General features: G+C 32.3%; 2 protein-coding genes across 2 annotated transcripts; both read left to right on the plus strand.

Annotated features, from left to right (window-relative positions):
- The first annotated feature begins 17,136 nt into the window (after positions 1–17,136).
- LOC136795249 (uncharacterized) lies at positions 17,137–17,742 on the plus strand. Its single transcript, XM_067045202.1, has one exon. The coding sequence runs from the start codon at positions 17,137–17,139 to the stop codon at positions 17,740–17,742; it is 606 nt and encodes a 201-aa protein (XP_066901303.1).
- An 86-nt stretch (positions 17,743–17,828) lies between these two features.
- On the plus strand, positions 17,829–18,209 carry LOC106690866 (uncharacterized). The gene has a single exon (XM_014436486.1). It carries the CDS (start codon positions 17,829–17,831, stop codon positions 18,207–18,209), a length of 381 nt encoding a protein of 126 aa, XP_014291972.1.
- The last annotated feature ends 3,490 nt before the right edge of the window (positions 18,210–21,699 follow it).

Here is a 21,699-nt window from a genome sequence, read left to right on the forward strand (position 1 = left end):
ATAGCTTTAATCTCGAAAGGGATCTTAACAGTAAATCACACTTTGATAAATTACTTTCAATATTGTTTACTTGGGTGTCAATGATTTTCAAGTGTTTGCAGCAGATTGGAAAAAAGTACAATATGATTGACGTCAAGGAACGCAATATTACAATAATTTTTTTATCAAAACGATCCGGAATTATAACATTTTATGACATGGTGAGAGGCGTACTGTAGGGGAGAGGAAGAAATATACATTAACTCCAGGAGACCAAATCCGTAACCTAACTAAATTAGGTTAAAAAAAAGAAATTTTTTCAAAATGATTTTTTTTTTTTAATTATTTATTTATTGTAATTTACAACTGTACAAAATAATACAATAGGTAAATATGTAGTATGTTTCATATAAACTTGAAAATCATGGGAAGGAACCACCCATTGGTGGTACTTCAAACATTAATTTAAACTAGAAGGTCCCGTGGCCATCTTCTTTTCAGACGCCTCGAAGTATTATCAGGGATTGTTAAGGATGAAAGATTAAGAATTAATGTGTTAGGATGGTTAAGGAGTTTGGAATAAAAAGACGCATATCTGTTTTGGGTCAAATCTGCAACGAATGGGATGTTAAGGTCTTGATGAATGAGTTTATTTGTGACGTAATAAGGAGCATCAAGGATTTTACGTAGGATTTTGGATTGTAAAGATTGGATGGGGGAAGAATTTGATGGTTTGGTGGAGCCCCAGAGCTCAATTCCATATGTCCAAATTGGTCTGATTATTGTAGTGTATACTAATTTTTTGTAATGAATGGGAAGTTTAGAGCGTTTGTCAAGTAAGTGTTGTAGAAATCGGAATCTACAAGCAGTTTCTTGTCGTTTCAGTCTTGTGTGTGGATTCCAAGTAAGTCTCTTGTAAAGATGGAGTCCTAAGTATCGAATCTGTTCAACAGGAAAATGAAAAATAAATAAAAATCTCTACCGATACAACCCATAAAGGTTCAGGGGTTCAGTGCTTTGTAAAGAAGTACTACTATACTACACTAGTATTATTAAACCAACGGTTGTGCAAGGAGATGATTTGGTCAGAATTGACCGCCAAATTTTTACCCAATTAAGGTCCCCAATTTATGAGGCTGGGTGGATCCCAGGAGAGCTCCAGAAACCACAGGGCTGACTCACGGCAACAGTGTAACAGAAAACAATTTTCTGCCCAGCTGGATTCAAAATAATTAAAAAAATAAATTATATTTTTCATTCGGCACAGTTTTTTAACAATTTAACTGAAATTTGTCTTAAATATATTGTCTTACTATCAACATTGGAAGTGGAAAAGAATTTTTTAGTGTTTTCTTTTTACATTATCATCACATTTTAACTAGTGACAAAATGTACTTATATAGATCAATTAACATAGAAACCAGAAAGAAAAGACACAAGCAAAATTTAAAAATATTTTGAATATAATTTTGATTATGGGGAACAGAGTCGAAAACGTCGAATGCACATAAACTAGTGGATATAATTAATTTTTGATACTTTTTCCAAAAAAACAATAACCTTGATTCCCTATTTCAAAATGATTTTTTAAAAAATTACGGTTCGGATTGGTGGGAGCCTAAAAAATAATCTTAAGTGACAATCCCAAGAAAGAAATCATTACACAATCCTCACAAAGTCAAGTGTTTCCTGCTGGGGAAGTTTAGGTTTACAAGTTATATTTTGTGACAAAGGCTGTTGATTTCGAAAAAAAAGGTTTTAAAAAAATCTAGAACATTCATTCTGCAAATATTGACTTAAAAATTGAAAATTTACTTTTCCGCTTGATAAAGTGAAAATAGGGAGTGGAATTTTATTGAATTTACGTCAGATTATTCACACTAATTCCCCAATGTCTCTACAATATTGAACCATTATCAGTTAAGCTGTTTTCAAAATTTGGAGGTTCCAGGAATATAGGTTTGCGCGTGCCAAAGTTGATGCAGTAGATGGAATTAGCTGAAATTGATGCTGAACCTGATTTACATTAATCCCCAACATTCTTCCCATGTTTGGCCGAGTCAGGGCCGTTTTCAAAATATAATGGTTTCAAAGAAAATACATTTGCGCATGCGACAGCTAAAGTAGAGGATTATATATGATAAAATTGGTGTTAGATTATTCTTGGATTCATTCTCACCTTTCCTTTAAATTGGGCCAAAATCGGATCGGTAGTTTTCGAAATATAGGACAGTCAAGAGTAAGTTTGTTTATCCGTAAGCGATAGTTGTTGATAAAATTTGGTGGCATTGATTTGTAACCGACTAGATACCAGTCCATATTATTAGATTATATAGAGAAATAGAGACAGCAGCTTAGACAGGAAAATCGGAGACGGTCGAACTTGTCCGATAACTTCCGATAAGCTGCAAGGCTTTTGTTTGTTTTTGTTAAACTATTTTATTCGTGCCAGTAAAAAAGTTCATATTCGATATTTACATATTAACAAAAAAATAAAAATTTATTGATGGAAATTTTCGCTTTCCAGGCTGATAACTACAAAATTTGTCATAGGCGAATCGAAACATCCTTTTTTATTTTTAAGTCTAATGGTTCTAAATCACTGGTATATGTTACTGAGTGGTGTATTGTTGTAGTGTGATATCGGAATATAATCTAATATAATATAATCTGAAAAATATCCAAATCTAAAATAATCATCTCGATGAAGGGAAAGAAAAATAAACGGCATACAAGAGGTCTCCAGCATTTATGTTTAATAGGTTTATAAAGTCTTAATTAATATACAACTTAAACGGGTGAGTTAGCCAATGGTACAATATTCCTCATCAATCAACCTACTGATAACTAACTTGTCTAATCCTGAACTAACTCGCTAACTCAAACTGCTATCTGTTTGATTAATCAACAAGGCAGAAATGTCAGTTTCAATACGTCTAATGGTAAAGTTTAGTTAATTGTATCAAAATATAATATAATAATAATACTTGAAAAACGAAAACTATATTGAAGTGAATATAATTAGAACATGAACTAACTGATTAGAAATAGTAACTATAAACAATTGATCTGAAATACAATAAACGTTTAAACACTAACTCGAAAAAACGTATAAAAAGTAATAAAGATTCAAAATCCAGTGCATGTTCAAATATTTTGGATTCAATCAATGCATTTAGCTTCCTAAATACTAAAGTTAAGAAAGTTCAGAATCCGTATTTTACGTTTTTGAAATCAAAAAGCAGCTTTAGATTCGTGCACACCAATCAGTATTTTAATCTGCTTTCAAATATATATTCAGGCACAATTGATCAATTCGTAATTACCAATTTCGATGCAATTTTCAAAGGTTGGGCAGACTGGTTCGATTTTCATTAGATTACGTCTACTACTTTCACGTGAAAAACCCCTTTCTGGATAAACCTATATTTCAACAATGGCTTATTGCATAGATGTATTCTTAAATGACAAAGAATAAAGATTGAAATATAGATGATTTACAATAAAGAGAATAAACATTCTTGATAATTTGAAGAAAATGATATTTCTACGGAAGAAAATAAGAGGAATTACGAAAATCATAATGATTTTTCCTTACCACAGTAACCATATGTGGTGGTTGTGTATCTATAAATTGACAAGATTCCAAGCAGATTACCAGGAGAAATTGGCATACTCTCTTTCAAGGGAAAATGGAAGAAAGGGAGGGATGACCACGCCCTTGGAGTTCAGATTTACGTTGTGGTTAGTAGGAATCACCGCCTTTGTAATTGAAAAATCTGCCACGCTAATAAGACATAAAATCCATTATATACTACGTGGAAAATATGGTGGTTAGAGGTTGCTTAAGTAGATTATTTAAAATTAAAAACAAAAATATTAATAAATATATTTCATAACATTAAATGATGAAAAAGTGCATGATATATCATAGAGATGCAATGAGATCTCGAATGTTGAATTCAAAAAATAAGAAACTAAATACAAATAAAAGAAATAAAAAAAATAATAAATTGGATTTTGAAATATTGGATTTAGGCTGGGGCGGATACGGAACCCTGAAGTGATCCAATGCCGCTGGTCAGATATATTCAAGGACTCTTTTCACTCAATTTTACGGGTTACCATTTCCAGTAATTTAGTCACTCTCAGAGCTTTTTCATCCAGTAGCCAGTGGAGAGGGTTCTTTTACTCTCCAGCGGTAATGAACTAGGGTCATTATGAACCCCTGCAGTATTACGAAGATTAAAATTACTATTGCCAGAAATCTAAAAACATCCGTTCTTGTATTTCCAAAATTAACATAATGCAGTCCTCACAGATTTAGTTCTAAACTTTACAATGTAACCGGTTTTTTTTTTTGGTTAAAACTATATCCCTGGTTAGAAAAACTCTGAATTCATAATGCCGAAATTGGGCTTTAACGTATGTCCATCACTCAAGAGCTATAAACAAAATAAATTATATGGTGACACATGAAACCAATGTGTTGTCATCGGCTGTTAATGTAGGTCTTGACTATAACACCATTGTTGGTGTCTCCGCACATGAAAGTGTTAAAGCAACAAGCCAACATTATTTTTTATTTATTATTATTTTAAGGCATCAACAACTTCGGGTCGTTACTGCCTTGATTTTCGAAATTTTTATTGGATACTATTTCCTTAATATATGATATTTTTATTAGTCCTTTTTGCCTTAATTAACGAATTCAAACGTATAAATATTGAAAAATGGGAATTTGTGATAAAATTTCATGGTAAAGTCTGTTTGTTATCCTGCAAAATTGAATTGAGATCTGCTGGTAATACAAACAAAGATTTGAGGGAGACGTATGCTTGGCATTCAGTTAAGATGTATTTACTGTAAGTCGCATTCCACAAGCCTGGCATACAGGTGGAGAGTCGTGAGCAATAAGATAACCGTGGGTCAGGTGCGTATGATTTATTTGATGCGCGTCAAAATCACTTCCTATCACATTTCTAGTGGATTAAATCCAATGGGAAACCTCACTTCTGATTTACCGTATTTATTGTTAGTAACATTTGCCGACATTTGATTCTATTTCAATTTAATTCTAATATCAGTAATAAATCCAATGTCAGTAACATTTGCCCACATTTCATGTCATTTCAAGCAAACCTTAATTAACTCCAATAGCAATATAATATTTTTGATAATAACATAGCAAAATAATTTTCAATTACAGTTTAACAGTATTGAAAGTTTGATTCATATTTTATGCACGATCTTTTAATATGCTGTAAAAGGGTATTTCTGGTATTTTGGAGAAACGGCAGGGAATCAAAAAATCGTGGTTGAAGAATTAGAACACTTATCCTGGAGTTTAACAAAGATTCAATTTTAATTATGACTAAATTAACTTTATCAACTTTTATTATATAAAATTTCTTTAAATTCTCCTAATATTTTACGTTAAAAAATATGTACAATTATATATTAAAAAAATATATAACTTTCATTTTATGCATTATGTAATTAAAAATACAAATTTATATCAATGCGTATGTATTTTTTCACAAGAAATACGCCAATCAAAGCCTTTCACATACGAACTATTTTTGTATTGTAAGGCACGGGTTTACTAACTCCAAGGACCTAGGTTCGAATCCAGCTGTGGTAAGTAATTATTTATGTTTCAAAGTAGCCGTGAGTCAGCCCTTTGATTTTGGAAAGCCCTCCGGGGTCCATTGGGCCTCATGAAATGGGTGGTGCTCTTAATTGAGTAAAAATCTGGTGGCTGAGCATGATTCTGGCCAAATAAACTCCTTGCACTACTGTTGGTCAAGTAGTAATACTTCCTTTCGACGTACTGCAAGCCTGACCCTTCATGGGTTGTTCAGGTACAGATTTAATTATATTACAGATGTTTAATTTACATACAAATATTCAAAAGTGTCACTGTATAAGGCTCTGAAAATGAAAATAAAGTTAGAGGTTCTTTGGTTTGCCTGAAATCATTTCCTGCATAACCACTAACAGTAATAGATTACTTAAAAATTCTAAATGTTTTATCTTTGATAAATTCATGACAAACAAAATATAATCACGTCTCTTGAGATTAAAAGTGAAACACTCGAACAGTAACTGAGCCAATGTGACAGAAAAACTATATACATATTAATTTATATAATGATAAAATGCAGTGATAAAGAAATAATCGAATGTATCGATAGTTCAATAGGCATGCTGTCTGAGGTAATTTTAAAACCCAGAGATAAACAACGCTTAAAATAATCGATGAAGTCAGACTCATAACGAAGAGAGGATTAAATGCTAAAGGGAAATTCTAGAGGAGTCATTGGGGCAACAATGGAAGGATAAGTGTAAAAAAAATCTGTTCAATGAAGGTGCCTAAAATTGATAAAATAATTGAATTATTTGAAAAAAAAAGTTTATTACTGGCGACGACATCTAGAGGGAGATGATCCGACGGTTTGACGGAGGCAGTGGGTGAGAAATCAGGAAAAAAAATATCCTAAAAGTATTATTGCTTCGGTTCCATTTAAGTATGGAGAAAAAAAATAACAACTCGGGAACAAGGTATTTTTATGTGTCAATTGGTTATAAGTTGCTCCAATACTCTCAAAGTGGAACAATTAATGTATTCTTCATTTCAGTTGTCAGCGGTTTATCATATGGCTACCAAAATTAATCTATAGTGTAATATGAAGAAGAAATTGTATTTATTTCCAATAATGCAAAAACTTAACTGACATTTATGAACTGTTTCATCCAATATGGAGACGTATGTTGTCAATGCGCAAGTATCTCTTTCATCATGATAAACATGGAATTTTCGCATGACAGCTGGTAAAAATGAAACGAGTACAGTTTGAACAACCGAAATAATGACAATGATAAAATGGTTTATCGGTAACAAGTGATGGGGAATCAGTAATTGAGAGGTGTGTAGGAATAATGTGGTAGAAAATTGCTGTTGATAGCCCGAAAAATAAAATAAACAGCATTTTCAGCGCGTTTTATTCTCTCATATTTTCAGCTCCGAGGTCTCACATATAGATTTTTTTAATGTGGGCTCATTAAAAAAGTTTTTCGTCTCACTAGATATCAATGACAATGAATATGACTCATAAAATAATATCATTATATTTGATGAATGAATGTTTCTTACTCCAATTTTTATCGTTAGTACTAAAAATTTCAATTTTAAATAAGAAAAATTAAAATATAGGATAAAGTATTACCCAATTCTCTCATACTCCATTCAGGAGTTAAAGAAGATAAAAAAATCGAATTCGATACTTCATTAAATTAATTATCTAATAAGATAAGAAATTATTTAGAATGGCGTGGCTCAGTGAGTAAGGAGCTGTGCTACTATTCCAAGGAATCGGGTTCGAATTCGTCTGTGGCAAATTTATCCCGTTACTATAGGCGTAAGTAATAGAATAAACACTCCGAGGGCCAACCACTCTGTATAAAGTGGGTACTTTTAATTGGGGAATAATCTGGTGGTTGAGTGTGATCATGAACATATCGCCATCTCGTATAACCGTTGTACTTTCTTACAAAGTACTAAACCGGGGTTGTAGCGGTAAAAGTTTTATATAGTTTATATTTGTATAAAATAGTGTATAAAACATGGTTTTCAGGTTATAAGTAAAAAAGTCATTCGTAATAAAAACGTTATAATAGTAAAATTTGTTATGAGTGACTTAAAAATCATAAGAGTCGACTCCATGACTTTTAAACATTCCAATGTGATCTCTTGCTGACCCTTATTTGACTGAACCCTATTAGATACCAAATCGCTCTTAAACCTGAATAATACCCTGAACAAAAAAAATTACAGAGTAAGGAATATAATTTACAGTAACTTATTTTAGTATTAAGTATCATTTTAGTAAATGTTGCTAAACAAATCCAAGGTTAGATGATGTTAAGAGAATAAACCGAAAATACATTTATTTTTTGGATCAGTTTGCATTTTATTTTGTATTTATCAATTTTTATTTTATTGTGAAAATTCTAGACAAATTGGAGGTCACAAAGTTGAAAGTGCTATAAAACATAATTGGTTAATTTTTAAGAATTTCTCCAAGACATTTGATATAAAAAAACCATCGGCCTAACCTATCCATATACATATAAATTTTATACACCTTGCAAAATATAAAGCGTTCTTATTGAGTGATAGAATGCTTTACTTTCTTTATCCATTCCTTTAGATAATGCATAAATATTTAAATACGTTTCGAAAACAGAGCGATTCGGTGAAGATAGACGATCACTGTGCCCTATATTCAGCGAGGGGATTCTAAAGCAAATAATTTATTCAAGGGTGCCCGACTGGGGGCAAATATAACATCTGGGATAAGTTTCCATAAACTCTGCGACAGGATCGGGGCCAAGAATATGTCAGCATCGAAGCACCGGGCATTTATGTGCCAGGTTTATTTTTATCATAAACTTTGTACGTTTGTAAAGGTAGGATTTTGGATGATATAACAATAAACTTGTCGGTAAGGGCTAAAACCTAGTTTTATGCTTGCAAAGAAATTTCTTGGTCAATGTTTATGGTCAGACGAAACTAGGGGACTACAAAAACTTAGTTAAAACTTCGGTACATCATTTTTTAAATTTATATTAAAAACCCTTACTACTTCAAGGGTCATATGACAACAAAGATAATTAAAAATAAAATGAAAGTAGCTTAGAACCTTCATTGGATTCGTAAAAGAAGTTTGGTATTTAAATTATGACAATATCACAAACCTCGAAGAATGGTGTCGAAATTTGAGGATCAAAATAAATCCCATCAAATCACCTTTACCCTTAGTCGTCGTAACCCTACTGACTGTCCTACTGTATCCTTTAATAATGTTACTTTTACCCCTATAGAACAGATCCGCTAACCCTGAATTATATCTGGACAAAAGAATAACCTGGATCCTCACACAAGACTGAAAAGACAGGAAACTGCACGTCGATTTCGACTGTTACAACACTTACTAGGCAGACAGTCAAAACTTCCAATTCATTAGGAAGGCTGATCTACATGGCAATCATGAGGCCAATCCGGACATACGGAGTTGAGCTTCGGGGCTCCACTAAACCTTCGAATTCCTCTCGTATCCAATCTTTACAATCCAAAATCCTCAATGCCCATACTTTGTCACAAATAAAACCCACCATAAGGACCTTAACGTTCCATGTGCAACAGATCTGCCCGAACCAGATATTAATCCTTCCATTACGAACTCCCTAACTACTAAAACCCGCCAGTTTCTAACCTAGCTCCTTCCTCTATTCCAGACAATCCGCTGAGGCCCCTGAAAAGAAGATGGCCTAGAGACCTTCTAGTATAGAAATATCATTAGAGTCCTACCAATGGGTAGTTTCTCTACATGCCTGTATTACCCCATTTTGATCCTACATCAAATTTAAAGTGTTTTATGTAAATACAGTTGTAAATAATAATAAATAAATTAAAAAATATGAGAAATACTCATCTCATTAATTGCTATAACGTTATACTTATCTTGTGTTGGATATTGCTATTTATGTGTTTTTAAAATGAATGTTTAACAAATTTTAATTTACTCTCTGGGGATTGTTTACAACTAATATAATTTAAAAGATCCTGTGATACTAAGAATAATGTACTGATATAAATTATTCTTAGGACTGTACACTTTCGGTTTTTAATATTCATAGGAAGTGAACAGTCAATATTAGATTTTAATTATTTTAGAAAATTATCAAAACATTATAAGAAATCAATATAGTTATTTGAGAACAATAACCTTTCAAGTGAATTAATTGATACCGTGAGTCACTCGAGCTTTCATCATTCCAATATTACGCATGAAATGTCACATTGTCATAAGTTTATGTAATGGGTATCAGATGGTTTATAGCGAGTTTAATGTCCGAAAAGACGAATCTAACAAGATTTAAACTACCCATTATATGATACAATTTATGGAATTATTTTATCCTTGTTCGTGAATCTGCTATAAAACGTGAAAAAAAAATATATTCGTAAGCGTGACAATTAATTATGCTAATTTATCCGTACCTAATAATAAATACTTCAGTACTAATAGCAGCAACATTATAAACTTACCATCACAAAATTTTTACTAATAAATAAACGTATTCTGGTGTTGTTTTTAAATTGATTGTAAAAACAGCGGTTAAGTACATGGGTTGTACAGCCTCCTCCATCTTTTTTCTTTTGTGAGACTTTTTTTTCTGAAAATTATCTTTTTTCTGCATATTGTGGAATTATGTATATTTTAAAATTAATGATTTGTCTTTCGATTATAAAATCAGCGAGAGGAGCCCTAGTGGAAACATATGCTGAGAGAAAAATAAAAGGTTACCAAGTTCAAAGTTGTAATCAGCATTCTAAGAAGCATATTCTTAAACTTTCAACACTCCATCATGGTCCCCAATTGACAAATATTTTCGAGTAGCGCTAATTTCAAAGTAACAAAAAAAAAACAACATCAAAATGGAATTTTAAGATAATTTCTCTTCTACAATTTTAGTATGAAATCTTATACAGAAAAAAATTTAAAGCAATACGTAAAAATAAAATAGATATTAATTTATTGATTTTTTTTTATATACCCTGAAAATTTTTTAAAATTTATACGGGACAAATATACTAATCCCCAACTTTTCTCTGAATTTGTAACAGATCGGACCAGCCATTTTCGAAGTATAAGGGTGCTGAGAAAAATAAGTTTAGTCTAGCATAAAAGAAAATAGTTTATTGAATCTGATGATATATAATACCCTCATTTTGCACTAATTCCAAACATATTTCCAAATTTGTACCAAATCAGAAAAGCCGTTTTTAAAATATTGGAGAGCCGATAAAAAAGTTTACGCATGCGTATGTGAAAGGATTGAATAATAGTTAGAATAGGACCAAATATGGTATAACAGGCACAATCTGAAAAATTAATTATAATTGGATTAACGGTTCAACTGATTATGGCAGAACATAAATTTGTTCGACAGACACAGTACCCCATTTCTTCTTTGACAAACACTTTAATTTGTCGCTATTAAATGTTTACATCATCTAAGAATTAAATAATATACCTGAAGCAGGTTTATTAACATACTTTTATTTTATCATACGGATTTTAAAGTATGAAATTACGACTGAATGTACTGTTCTTTAGTCTGCTATTTGGTTTATTACCTAAGACAGTCTCATTTATTATTTATTTATTCATCATGTAGCTTTCGGTGCCTAGCGCATAATATAGTGATGAATATACTACATTTTTTTTAATAATTTATTTATTGTTATTTACAACTGTATACATATATACACATCAAGTAAATTTGCTGTAAGTGATATCATGACATGTTACAAACGTGTGGAGAATCTACCCATTGATAGAACTCCAAAAACATTTTTGAAGGAGAAGATCTCGAGTCCATCTTCTTTTTAGACGCCTAGGATTATTAGGTAGTGAAGGAGAAGCCAGGTTAGAAACGAGTTGGTTTGGATGGGTGGGTAGTTTATTATGGAAGGATTGGTATCTGTTTCTGGCCAAATCGGCAACATTGAGGTCCTGATGGATGATTTGATTTGTGACAAAGTAAGGAGCATTAAGGATTTTACGAAAGATTTTGGACTGTAAGGATTGGATTCGAGAGGAATTAGATGGTTTAGTAGAGCCCCATAGCTCAACTCCGTATGTCCAGATAGGTCTTATAACAGTCATGTAGATCAGTCTTTTGTAATGGATTTTTTTGGAAAAAGTTTGGACCGTTTGTCTAGTAAATGTTGTAATAGTCGGAACTGACGAGCAGTTTCCTGTCTTTTCAGTCTTGTATGAGGATTCCATGTCAGTCGTTTGTCCAGATTTAGTCCTAAGTAACGGATCTGTTCAACAGGAATAAATGGGTTATTATTAAAAGATACTGTGGGGCAAGACGAAGGGTAAATGTGATTTGGTGGGATTTATTTTAATCCTCCAGTTTTGGCACCATTCTTCAAGGGCGGTGATGTGGGATTGGAAGGATTGGGGATACAATGGAAGGATCACTATTCACTGACAATAGGGATGTGTCATCGGCATACGTGGTAACAATGGTCAGCTGTAAAAACTGTATAAAGTATAGGACCAAGAATACTACCCTAAGGGACACCAGCAAACTAAGGAAACAGGGATGAATAAGCGCTGTTGTGATTTACTTGAAATGACCTGTCTGAGGGATTAGAACGGATAATGAGATATGTAGAGGGTAGGAATTTACGGATCTTGTATAGCAGTCCTGGGTGCCAGACTCGATCAAAAGCCTGTTCTAAATCAAGAAAGACTCGCTCGGACAGTACATTCCGTGCTCCAATGAAGACGAGACTACATCAACCACGCGATGGCAATGCTGGATAGTGGAGTGGGATGTTCGGAATCCAAACCCCCCCCAGAATCCCAGATCACCAGGATTATGTGGTTGGAATCTAGGACGTGATACAGGGGTTTTAAGATAAATTTCGCAAGGATTTTTCCCATACCACAAATTTAAATTACAATACTAGGTATTACTTTATATAATTTATATTTTTATTTTATCGTCAGTAGACTGTTTTACGATTAATTCAGGATTATTACTTTAAATAATTTCATTTCTTTTTTTTAATTATTTATAAATGTTTAATGTTATTCATTTACTTATTAATTTCATTCGATCATTTTTTATACAATGGAGAAATATTAAATTACAGTATTATGTATTTTGAATATAATTTTGTTTTTGTCTCGTAAATTATCCATAAGAAGTCATTCTTTTGAATTTTATTATCCATATTTTTATTTTTGTTAGTTCTAATTATCTGAAAAACTAAAGATTGGACATTTTATCTTCCTAATGAGATAGATATGTTGTATAAAAAACGTATGAAGCATAATAACGATTTTTCAAGGTTCTCATAGTCTGGAATATTCTATTTAAAATATTCGTAAAAAAAAAAGTTTCAGATCAACCACACTCCCCTCCTACATAATAATTATTAAAATATAATAATATGAATAATGCTGGGTGTCTTAATAATAAGATTATTTATGTATCGAGTAAATAACTATGTTTAACCAGTCATGTTTGCCACATTTTATTTTTCCATATGTGATATCGTTTTGTATTTTTACTTACATCATTAATTTGATTCACGTATCACCGCTCCAGAAGAATAATGGCAGAACAGAATTTTTATTTAATTGACTTTATTGGCTTGGTGACCCATAGGAATAAAAATTGGTCGTCGTAACAAGTATGCTTATTTAGCACCCCCTCTGAATAATAAAGTGAAATAAATTTGACACAATTGTCAATTCATTTCTGGAAAGGTAAGTGTGCTAAGCTTTGTCTGAAACGATATCAACACATCAGCTTTATGACAAGATTGGAACTTGTCTTCAGCGCTACTACGGCTTAAGTGTTCTTTGTGGAATATTTTCAGACGAACAATGACGTACTTACATACTACTGCTTACGGTGAGGTTGATATTTATTAATTTGTTAATTAAATGCCTTAATGGTTGTAATAGTAATCCCAATGTCAAAAAACTACCATCGTAGAAGAATAAAACCTAATATATGGGCCATTTTAAAAAAAAACAAACAAATCGGAATTATTTTTCTTTTGCTAGTTATGTAAAAGTTCAATTTTTGTGGTTATGCTACAATACTTCTTGGGCAGCGATATAATGTACGAGGTATACTTAGCTTCACTGAGGTACTAATAGCTAACGGTTGTCTAATCTACTAAACTGCCGAGAACAGTTTGAGCAAGGAACACGTGAGGCGTCAAACGAATGCTAATGCGGATAAGCGACTGGACACAGAACACAGGAAAGCCGACAGCGGCACCGTGGAATGCATAATCACAACAGCATAACTTAGTTGTGTGACTGCGGCCAGCCTCAATTATAGCCTTGTATTAAATTGGGGCATCAGATTAATTTTGTACTTTAACATAAGTTTGAGAAATTGGAATCCCAACTTCAGGTTCATCTTTGTGTTTGCCAATTAATATTGTAAAATAATTTATAGTGTTAAGGCGTCACCAGTCAGAAACGCTCAGCACAGTGCTTCGAGTATGGACAATAGAGTTGGGAAAAATCGATTTTGAATTCTTAAATGAAATTCCATCTGGTAATGGAATTAAAAACAAAATAATCATTAATTAATAAAATAAATTATGGGATTCTTATCAATTAACTACTATATATCTACTATTAATTAATAAATATCATAAATACCATATTATCAGCAAATTATACATATATTGATAAATTTTTTCTTGAAAGTTATAACAGTAACCTGAATTTAAATTTTGTACATACGATATTCTGTTGATAGTACAAATGTACATATTGATAATGCGGATTACAAAATTTAAATTCATGTTATCCTATCCTAATAAATACAAAAGACATAATTAAGAACGCTCAATATAATATAATAGATAATATATAGTATAAATATGAATATAATAGATAAAATACAAAACGGTCATAACAGACGGACTACCTGCTAGAAAGACGGTTACGTGTTGGAAAAACCAAAACACCAGACTCTACCACTATATCGACCCTATTCAGTTCAGGTACAAACCTCGAGTTAGATCACAGCAATGTAAAACAAACTGTAGTAGACAATTGTAAGTAATGTTTTAACTGTGATAGTTATTAATAATAAATTACACAATGTACATGTAGTTTTAGTAATGTTAAAATAATTAGTTGAAGAAATTATTAGTTCTAAAAAAAAGTTTTTTTCATAAAGGGAATAAATATGCAAACAATAAAGTTGCGAAACGTCGCCTAAACATAGTTGCGTTATTGACTAATCCACAAAAATAAAAAATAAAATAAATATATATATATATATTACTTTTTGTCGACTGTTGTAGGTATATATATATATTGTAATGGTGGGTCTTGAGGATCAGTCAATAATACAACTTTGTAATAATACATCATTTTGCGACGTGTCGCAACTTTATTGTTTGCATAGTCATGCCCTATAATGAGAAAAATTTTTTTAGACATAGTTTTTTAGAACATATATTCTCTTCAAATAATATCCACAAAACTACAAGTACACAGTACAATCTCTGACTAATAAATATTACAATAAAAATATGGTGTAATAAAAACATTACTTACAATTCCCAACTGCAGTGGGTTCTACACTATGATACTACTATCTTTATATTTAGGTAAGAACTGAATCGGTTTTGATATGAAAGTAAGGTTTGTTTAGGTTTCCTCACATGTACCGAGTTGTTTTTTGTTTGTTATGTTTTTGTTTATTTCTCAACAGGTAGTCAGTCTTTTGTATATATTTGGTCTGTTTCTATTTTATGTTGTTAATTGTTCTTTATGTATTTTTATGTAAAACGTATTATTTTATGTATTTGTTATTAACAACATAAAATAGAACCAGACAAAATCTAAACAACAAACCTGCTATCTGCTGACAAATAAACAAAAACAAAACATACAAAATTGCATTATGTACTTTGTGAACTGTGTTTTTCTCATTGTAGGGCATGACTATGCTAACAATAAAGTTGCGAAACGTCGCCAAAAGATGTATTATTACAAAGTTGTATTATTGACTGAAGACACACAAAAAAAATGTATACATACAACAGTCGTTTAAAAAAGTTAGCATATATATTTTTTTTTTGTTTGTTTACTATTTATTATATTAAACTGAGCGTGTATGTTTGTTTGTTTTGTAAATAAACTGTTAAAAAAAAATAAAATAGTTAATGAAAACGTTTGTTTCGTTAATTTAAAATAATGAAGCTCTCACCAAAATGTTTTTGTTCATTGAATTTCAGCTAAGACCAGCTCGCGTGATGGAACCAATTTTCTAGCAACCTGTGGCATGGCCTTGTACTTATCTGAACTTGTGGCTACCCTTCCAACGATTACCATACAGTCTGCGTTTTTATAAATCGCTTCAGGTTATTCACTTTTTATTATACATAGAATAGAATCGTTCTTCGTGTAAATTGGTTAGAAGATACATTTTTCGGAGCAATAAAACAAAAACAAAAACTCAAAGCTTGAAAGAATCAAGAATAAAAAGACACGTAATTGTTTATTTTATCTCTCTGTTATCCCTCAGATACTAATTTTATGAATATATCATTGGCCTATTTCCATTGGCTCAGTGACAGGTTTTTTATTTATGTGTTCTTCGTATAAATTTTTTTTTTAAAATAATAAAACCGATTAAAAATATTATTAAACAAAAATTATACCCATACCTATTTGAGTTCTTTATTTAATATATCACCAAGGACATGAAATGCATTGGAAATGTACATGACCGATTCTGCATTATAAAATAAAAATATAAAGTAAATAAAGTCTATCTTGAACATGGTCTCTTCCCTATTCTTATTACTGAGGTTTATGATTAACTAATTCTAATACGAAAAAAATTATCATATTTAAAAAAAAATAATAAATAAATAATATGATCATTTTGAAACTAAGAGGAAAGAAATGGGAGAAGTCAGGATACAGGACTATACTCTTCTATATTCTGGTGTAAATAACAACGAGAGAGCAGCCGGTGGAGTAGGTTTCTTGTTCCACCTGAGTTCTGTAATAAAAGATTGGAAATTTGTGAGTAACTGAATCATGGTTTTAGACATACTGGAAGGAGAGAGCGTTCAATCAGTGATGGTCGCCTATGGGCCGACCGAAAGTGCTGCTCTGAAGAAAAAGATACCTTCTTTAATGACCTTTAGAGAGAAGTGGATGATTGTGAAGGCATACCCATAGTCTTAGGGGATCTGAATGGCCGGGTTGGCTGTAGCTACAGGAGGTAGCCGGGAACCTTAGGAAGATATGGAGAAGAGTTCCTCAACGATAACGGGGGAAGAATCTTAAACTTCTGTGTGTCAAACGACCTGGTTATAACGAATACACTCTTTCCACATAAAGAATGTCATAAATATACCAGAGAGGAGCAAGGAAGAAACGAAAAATCTTTTATAGATTATATTCTGGTTAAAAGAGAGGAAATGCGAGAAATACAGGATACAGAGAGAAATACCAGAAGCAAAAGAGGATTTGAGATCGGAAGTGATCATTATTTATTAATAGCAAATATAACATGGAAAGATACAAAGCCAAATCGTACCGCTTAAAGCCGGAGGAAATGGCGAACTATTTTCAGGAAGAGGTAGAAAGAATGACTTCAGACCAAAGCAGACCTTGGGATAGTAATGAAATCGACACGAGCTGGGTAGGTTTTAGGAAGGTCCTCCTTGATGCCTCGAAATTGGTCCGTGGCGAGAAGAACCTAAGGTCTAGCCCCAGAAGAACTGCCTGGTGGACAGAAGATGTTAAAAAAGCGATTCAAGAAAAGAAAGGAGCTTGGAAGAATCCTTTGAGCCTGAAAACTCCCGCTGTTTACCAATTGTACATGGATCGGAGGAAAGAAGCCAAGTTAAAAGTGCTGGAAGCGAAAAAAAAATCATGGGAAGATTTTGGCCGTAAGCTCGAGGAAAAATCTAAAGAAAACCAGGAGGTCTTCTATAGGGTTCTCAAAGGGATGAGAGGGGAACGACCGACTTCTCTGAAGGGAATTAAGGATAGAAATGGAGATATTATCTGGCGTGATGAACTCATCATGGAAAGTTGGAGAGAGTATTTCCAAGATCTGCTAGAGGAAAGAGATGTAAAGCTTGGTAAGATCCAGAGGAGGTTTGGGTCGTAGACGACTACATCAGTGAAGAACTTCAAGAAGCCATCAACAAAGTCAAACTGGGCAAAGCAGCAGGTATTGACGAAATCACTCCCGAAATGATCAAATATATGGGTAGTAAAGGCCAAGAGATGTTTCTTTATCTTCTGAATCTCATTTGGAAAGAACAGAGAATCCCTAAGGAGTTGGAAGTTGCAGTAATCGTTCCTATTTATAAGAATGGGGACAATCGAGAGTGTGGTAACCACCGAGGAATTTCACTTCTCAGTATACCCAGCAAAGTGTACTCTAAAGTATTGGAGACAAGGATAAGAATATTGGTCGATAGCCAGCTCGGAGAGGAACAATACGGTTTCAGAGCACAACAAAGCACGCAAGATCTCATCTTCGCAATGCGACAAATAACAGAGAAGACTGTCGAAAAGATTAAAGAACTTTCTATTTCTTTGTGGACCTTCAAAAGGTTTTCGACAGGGTGAGAAAGGAAGACATAGAGCAGGCACTGTCAGATAGAGGCATTGATCGAGGGACGGCCTTGGCAGTGATGAGTCTTAGATAATAAAACCAGGAATGTGGTTAAGACAAGGAACCACATATCACAGGAATTCGGGACAAAATCAGGTATTCGTCAAGATTGTTGCTTGAGCACGCTGCTCTTCATAGTAGTCCTCGATAAAGCAATAATGAAAGTCAAACTTAGAATGAGACAGTTTTAGTTGGAACACAGGAACTTACAGCCCATAAAATTTCTGTGTTGGCTTTTGCGGATGACCTGGTTTTTCTGGCTTCCAACGACCGAGACCTCCAATACAAAAATGACTTCCACATAAGTGTGGAAAAGCTTGATTCAGAGTTCCCAAGGCTAACTGTAAATATTGAATATGGGTGTAAATGCGTGTTAATATAGAATTTCTTTTCTTTACCTTGTGTGTGAATTTTTTTTTTATTATTCAATTAGTGTTATTATGTCGTTTTACTTATTTGTATAGCCTTAATGTTTTATTATTATTATTATTATTTATCTTCCATTTTATCATTCTTATGTTGTTTTATTATTATTATTTTCTCGTGTAAATATAGTATGAATGAAGTGCTAATATCGATTGCCCTTGGTTGTGATAGCTCGAATTAATATTGTTTAACAAAAAATATTAAAAACGATGCAACCTCATCCTAACCTCTCCTCTCCACAAATTCGTTCATGTTATAATCCATTCAACTTATAATAAAAGTAAAGGTGTAATGTTTCATTTACTATTATAAATCCTGTAATAAAATTATTCAGTCACTAAAATTGCACCAACCCACTCAACTTATATAGCTGCCAATTATATGAGCCAATAATGAGTAGCTTCATTTTTGGTCTTCTTTCAGTTAGGTCTGATTCTTATTTAAAAACAAAATCGCTTATTTCTATGATACAACGATTATTTGAACCATCTATGTCAAATAATTAATCTATATGTTTTTTTTTATGAATATTGGCATATTCCATAAAAGGTAATTAGCTAACTAGTAAAACTTTTAAATTAAGAAACGATTTATCAATGACTTTCATAGCATATTAAATGAATTATTAAATTTAAACAGACATTTTTACGTTCAAAATGAGAGATTCATGAGCAGCAATAACAAAACGAAACCAAATCTGTTTAATCTCCTCCATAAGCTTTGATTGAAAAATAAACAGAAGCATCAGGGGCGTTCATTAACCGTGGTTCGATCCTCGCTCATGCGGATAATCGCTGCCTCGCTGTATCCTCTGAAATTTCAAAAGGCTATGTCGCTAATGGTTTCATTACGAACCCCTCTTTCACTTTGAATTTTTTTCCGAGATAAACTCCAAAACACCAAATTAAAAACAAGCTGTTCGTTGAAAAAAAAAAATCCATTTCTTATGAATCACACAAATATTAAACTTCGATATTAATTAAACCATTTGTAATTGAATTTTAATGTAATGCATGACCTTTGGGGTGATTAAAAAAAAAATCAAAGGAAGTACACAACTTTGACGTATACATAGTATTTAGCATAATGATTTTAATATTAAGAGTAAAGGAACATAAATAAAGTACTACTGTATATTTACTATACAATATTTTATTTTATTATATATATTTATCTGGTTTAAGTAAAATTAATGAGACATCCAAAACAATAATTTATAAATTAAGCTTCATTAACCTGCTTTATTGAATAATTGTAGAAAAAATTTATTTTTTCCTGGCAGGTATTTTAAGATTAATATTAAAAATAAAATGATTTTAATATCAATAAAAACAAATTTCTAACTCTAACAACTGAGTAAAGTGGATATGATAATATGCCAAATTTAATTTTTGAAACCTCGTGAATTTAGGTTTCAAGACATTTTACAGTTGATTTTTGTTTTGTTTTTTGCATGAATTGTGAAATTGGAATTAAAATTAGTTTTAATTTTAAAGCACTGTCAGATTCAAGGAGAGGAAAAAAAAAGAAAAGAACCTTAAAACATATAAAACTTATGATAGTTTCTTTAAATTAAAGTTTTATAATTTTTGACTGATAAATTAACAATGATAAATTTACTTACTAACTTTAACGTATTTTTTTTTTTTTTAATTTTCCTTATTTGCTGAAATACTTCTTTTATTTATTTATTGATATTTACAACTGTACATAAAATATACAAGTAAATTTGAAGTAACATGATAATGGTATGGTACAAGCATGTAGAGAAACTACCCATTGGTAGCACTCTAAAAACATTTTTACAATATAAGGTCTCTAGGCCATCTTCTTTGCATAGGCAAAGGTAGAAAAAACTAAAGTGTTTGAGTGGTTAGGGTTTATAATGGAAGGATTGATATCTGCTTCGGGCTAGATTCGTTACATAACGAACATTAAGATATTAATCGATGATTTTATTTGTGACAAAGCAAACAGCTTTTAGGATTTTACGAAGGATTTTAGATTGTTGGGATTGGATACGAGATTCGAAGGTTTAGTGGAGCCCCAAAGATCAACTCCGTCTGTCTGGTCATGATGGGCCTTATTATTGTCATGTAGATCTTCTTCTTTTACTTCTCCCTATAGTGCCTAATCAGCGGAGGGAAGCGTTAGGCCACAGGCTCCATCAGCCACTAGCAGCTAGGGTCATGTAGATAAATCTTTTTTTAAATGAATTGGAAGTTTAGACCTGTTGTCAAGTAAGTGCTGTAATAGTAATAGTAATAATAATAATAATAATAATCGATGTGTATTTTCCTGTCTTTCCAGTCTTGTGTAAGGATTTCAAGTTAGTCGTTCGTCCAGATGTAGTCAAAGGTGGCGGGTCTGTTCTACAGGAGTAGGTTTACCACGAAGAGTAAATGTGATTTGATGGAATTTGTTAGGATTGATTTTTATTCTCTAATTCCGGCACCATTCTTTCAGGATTGTGATATTGGACTGGAGAGTTTGAGATGAAATAAAAGTGTTATTATTAACTGCGAGCACACATGTGTCATACGTGAAGATAGTGCTAGGATTGGTTGGAATGTGCGCTGTATAGACGGTGTAGAGGATGGGACCTTGGGATCTTGAGGAACACCAATAAACTGAGAATAGAGGGATGGATAGAAACCATTGTGGTTTACTTGGAATAATCTATCAATGAGAAAGGAACGGATGATGAGAAAGTATGTAGAAGGTGGGAATTTACAGAGTTAATAAAGCAATCCCGGGTGGCAGACTCGATTAAAAGGCTGTTCTATACCGAAAAAGACTCCCGTGCAGTACATTCCGCACTCCAAAGAAGACTAGACAACATCAACAACACGATGACATTACTGGATATTAGACTGGAATGATCGGAATCTAAACTGGGGATCTGGAATTATATGATTAGAATCTAAGGTGGGAAAAAAAGATTTCAAGTTAATCATGGAAATAAAATGAAGTGATTAATAAAGCACTAAAAATTAAAACGAAAGAAATTCCCTACAA

The sequence above is a fragment of the Halyomorpha halys genome, unplaced genomic scaffold (assembly GCF_000696795.3).
Source record: "Halyomorpha halys isolate HHAL.00 unplaced genomic scaffold, Hhal_1.1 Scaffold5.1, whole genome shotgun sequence".
In the NCBI taxonomy this organism is placed as follows: domain Eukaryota; kingdom Metazoa; phylum Arthropoda; class Insecta; order Hemiptera; family Pentatomidae; genus Halyomorpha; species Halyomorpha halys.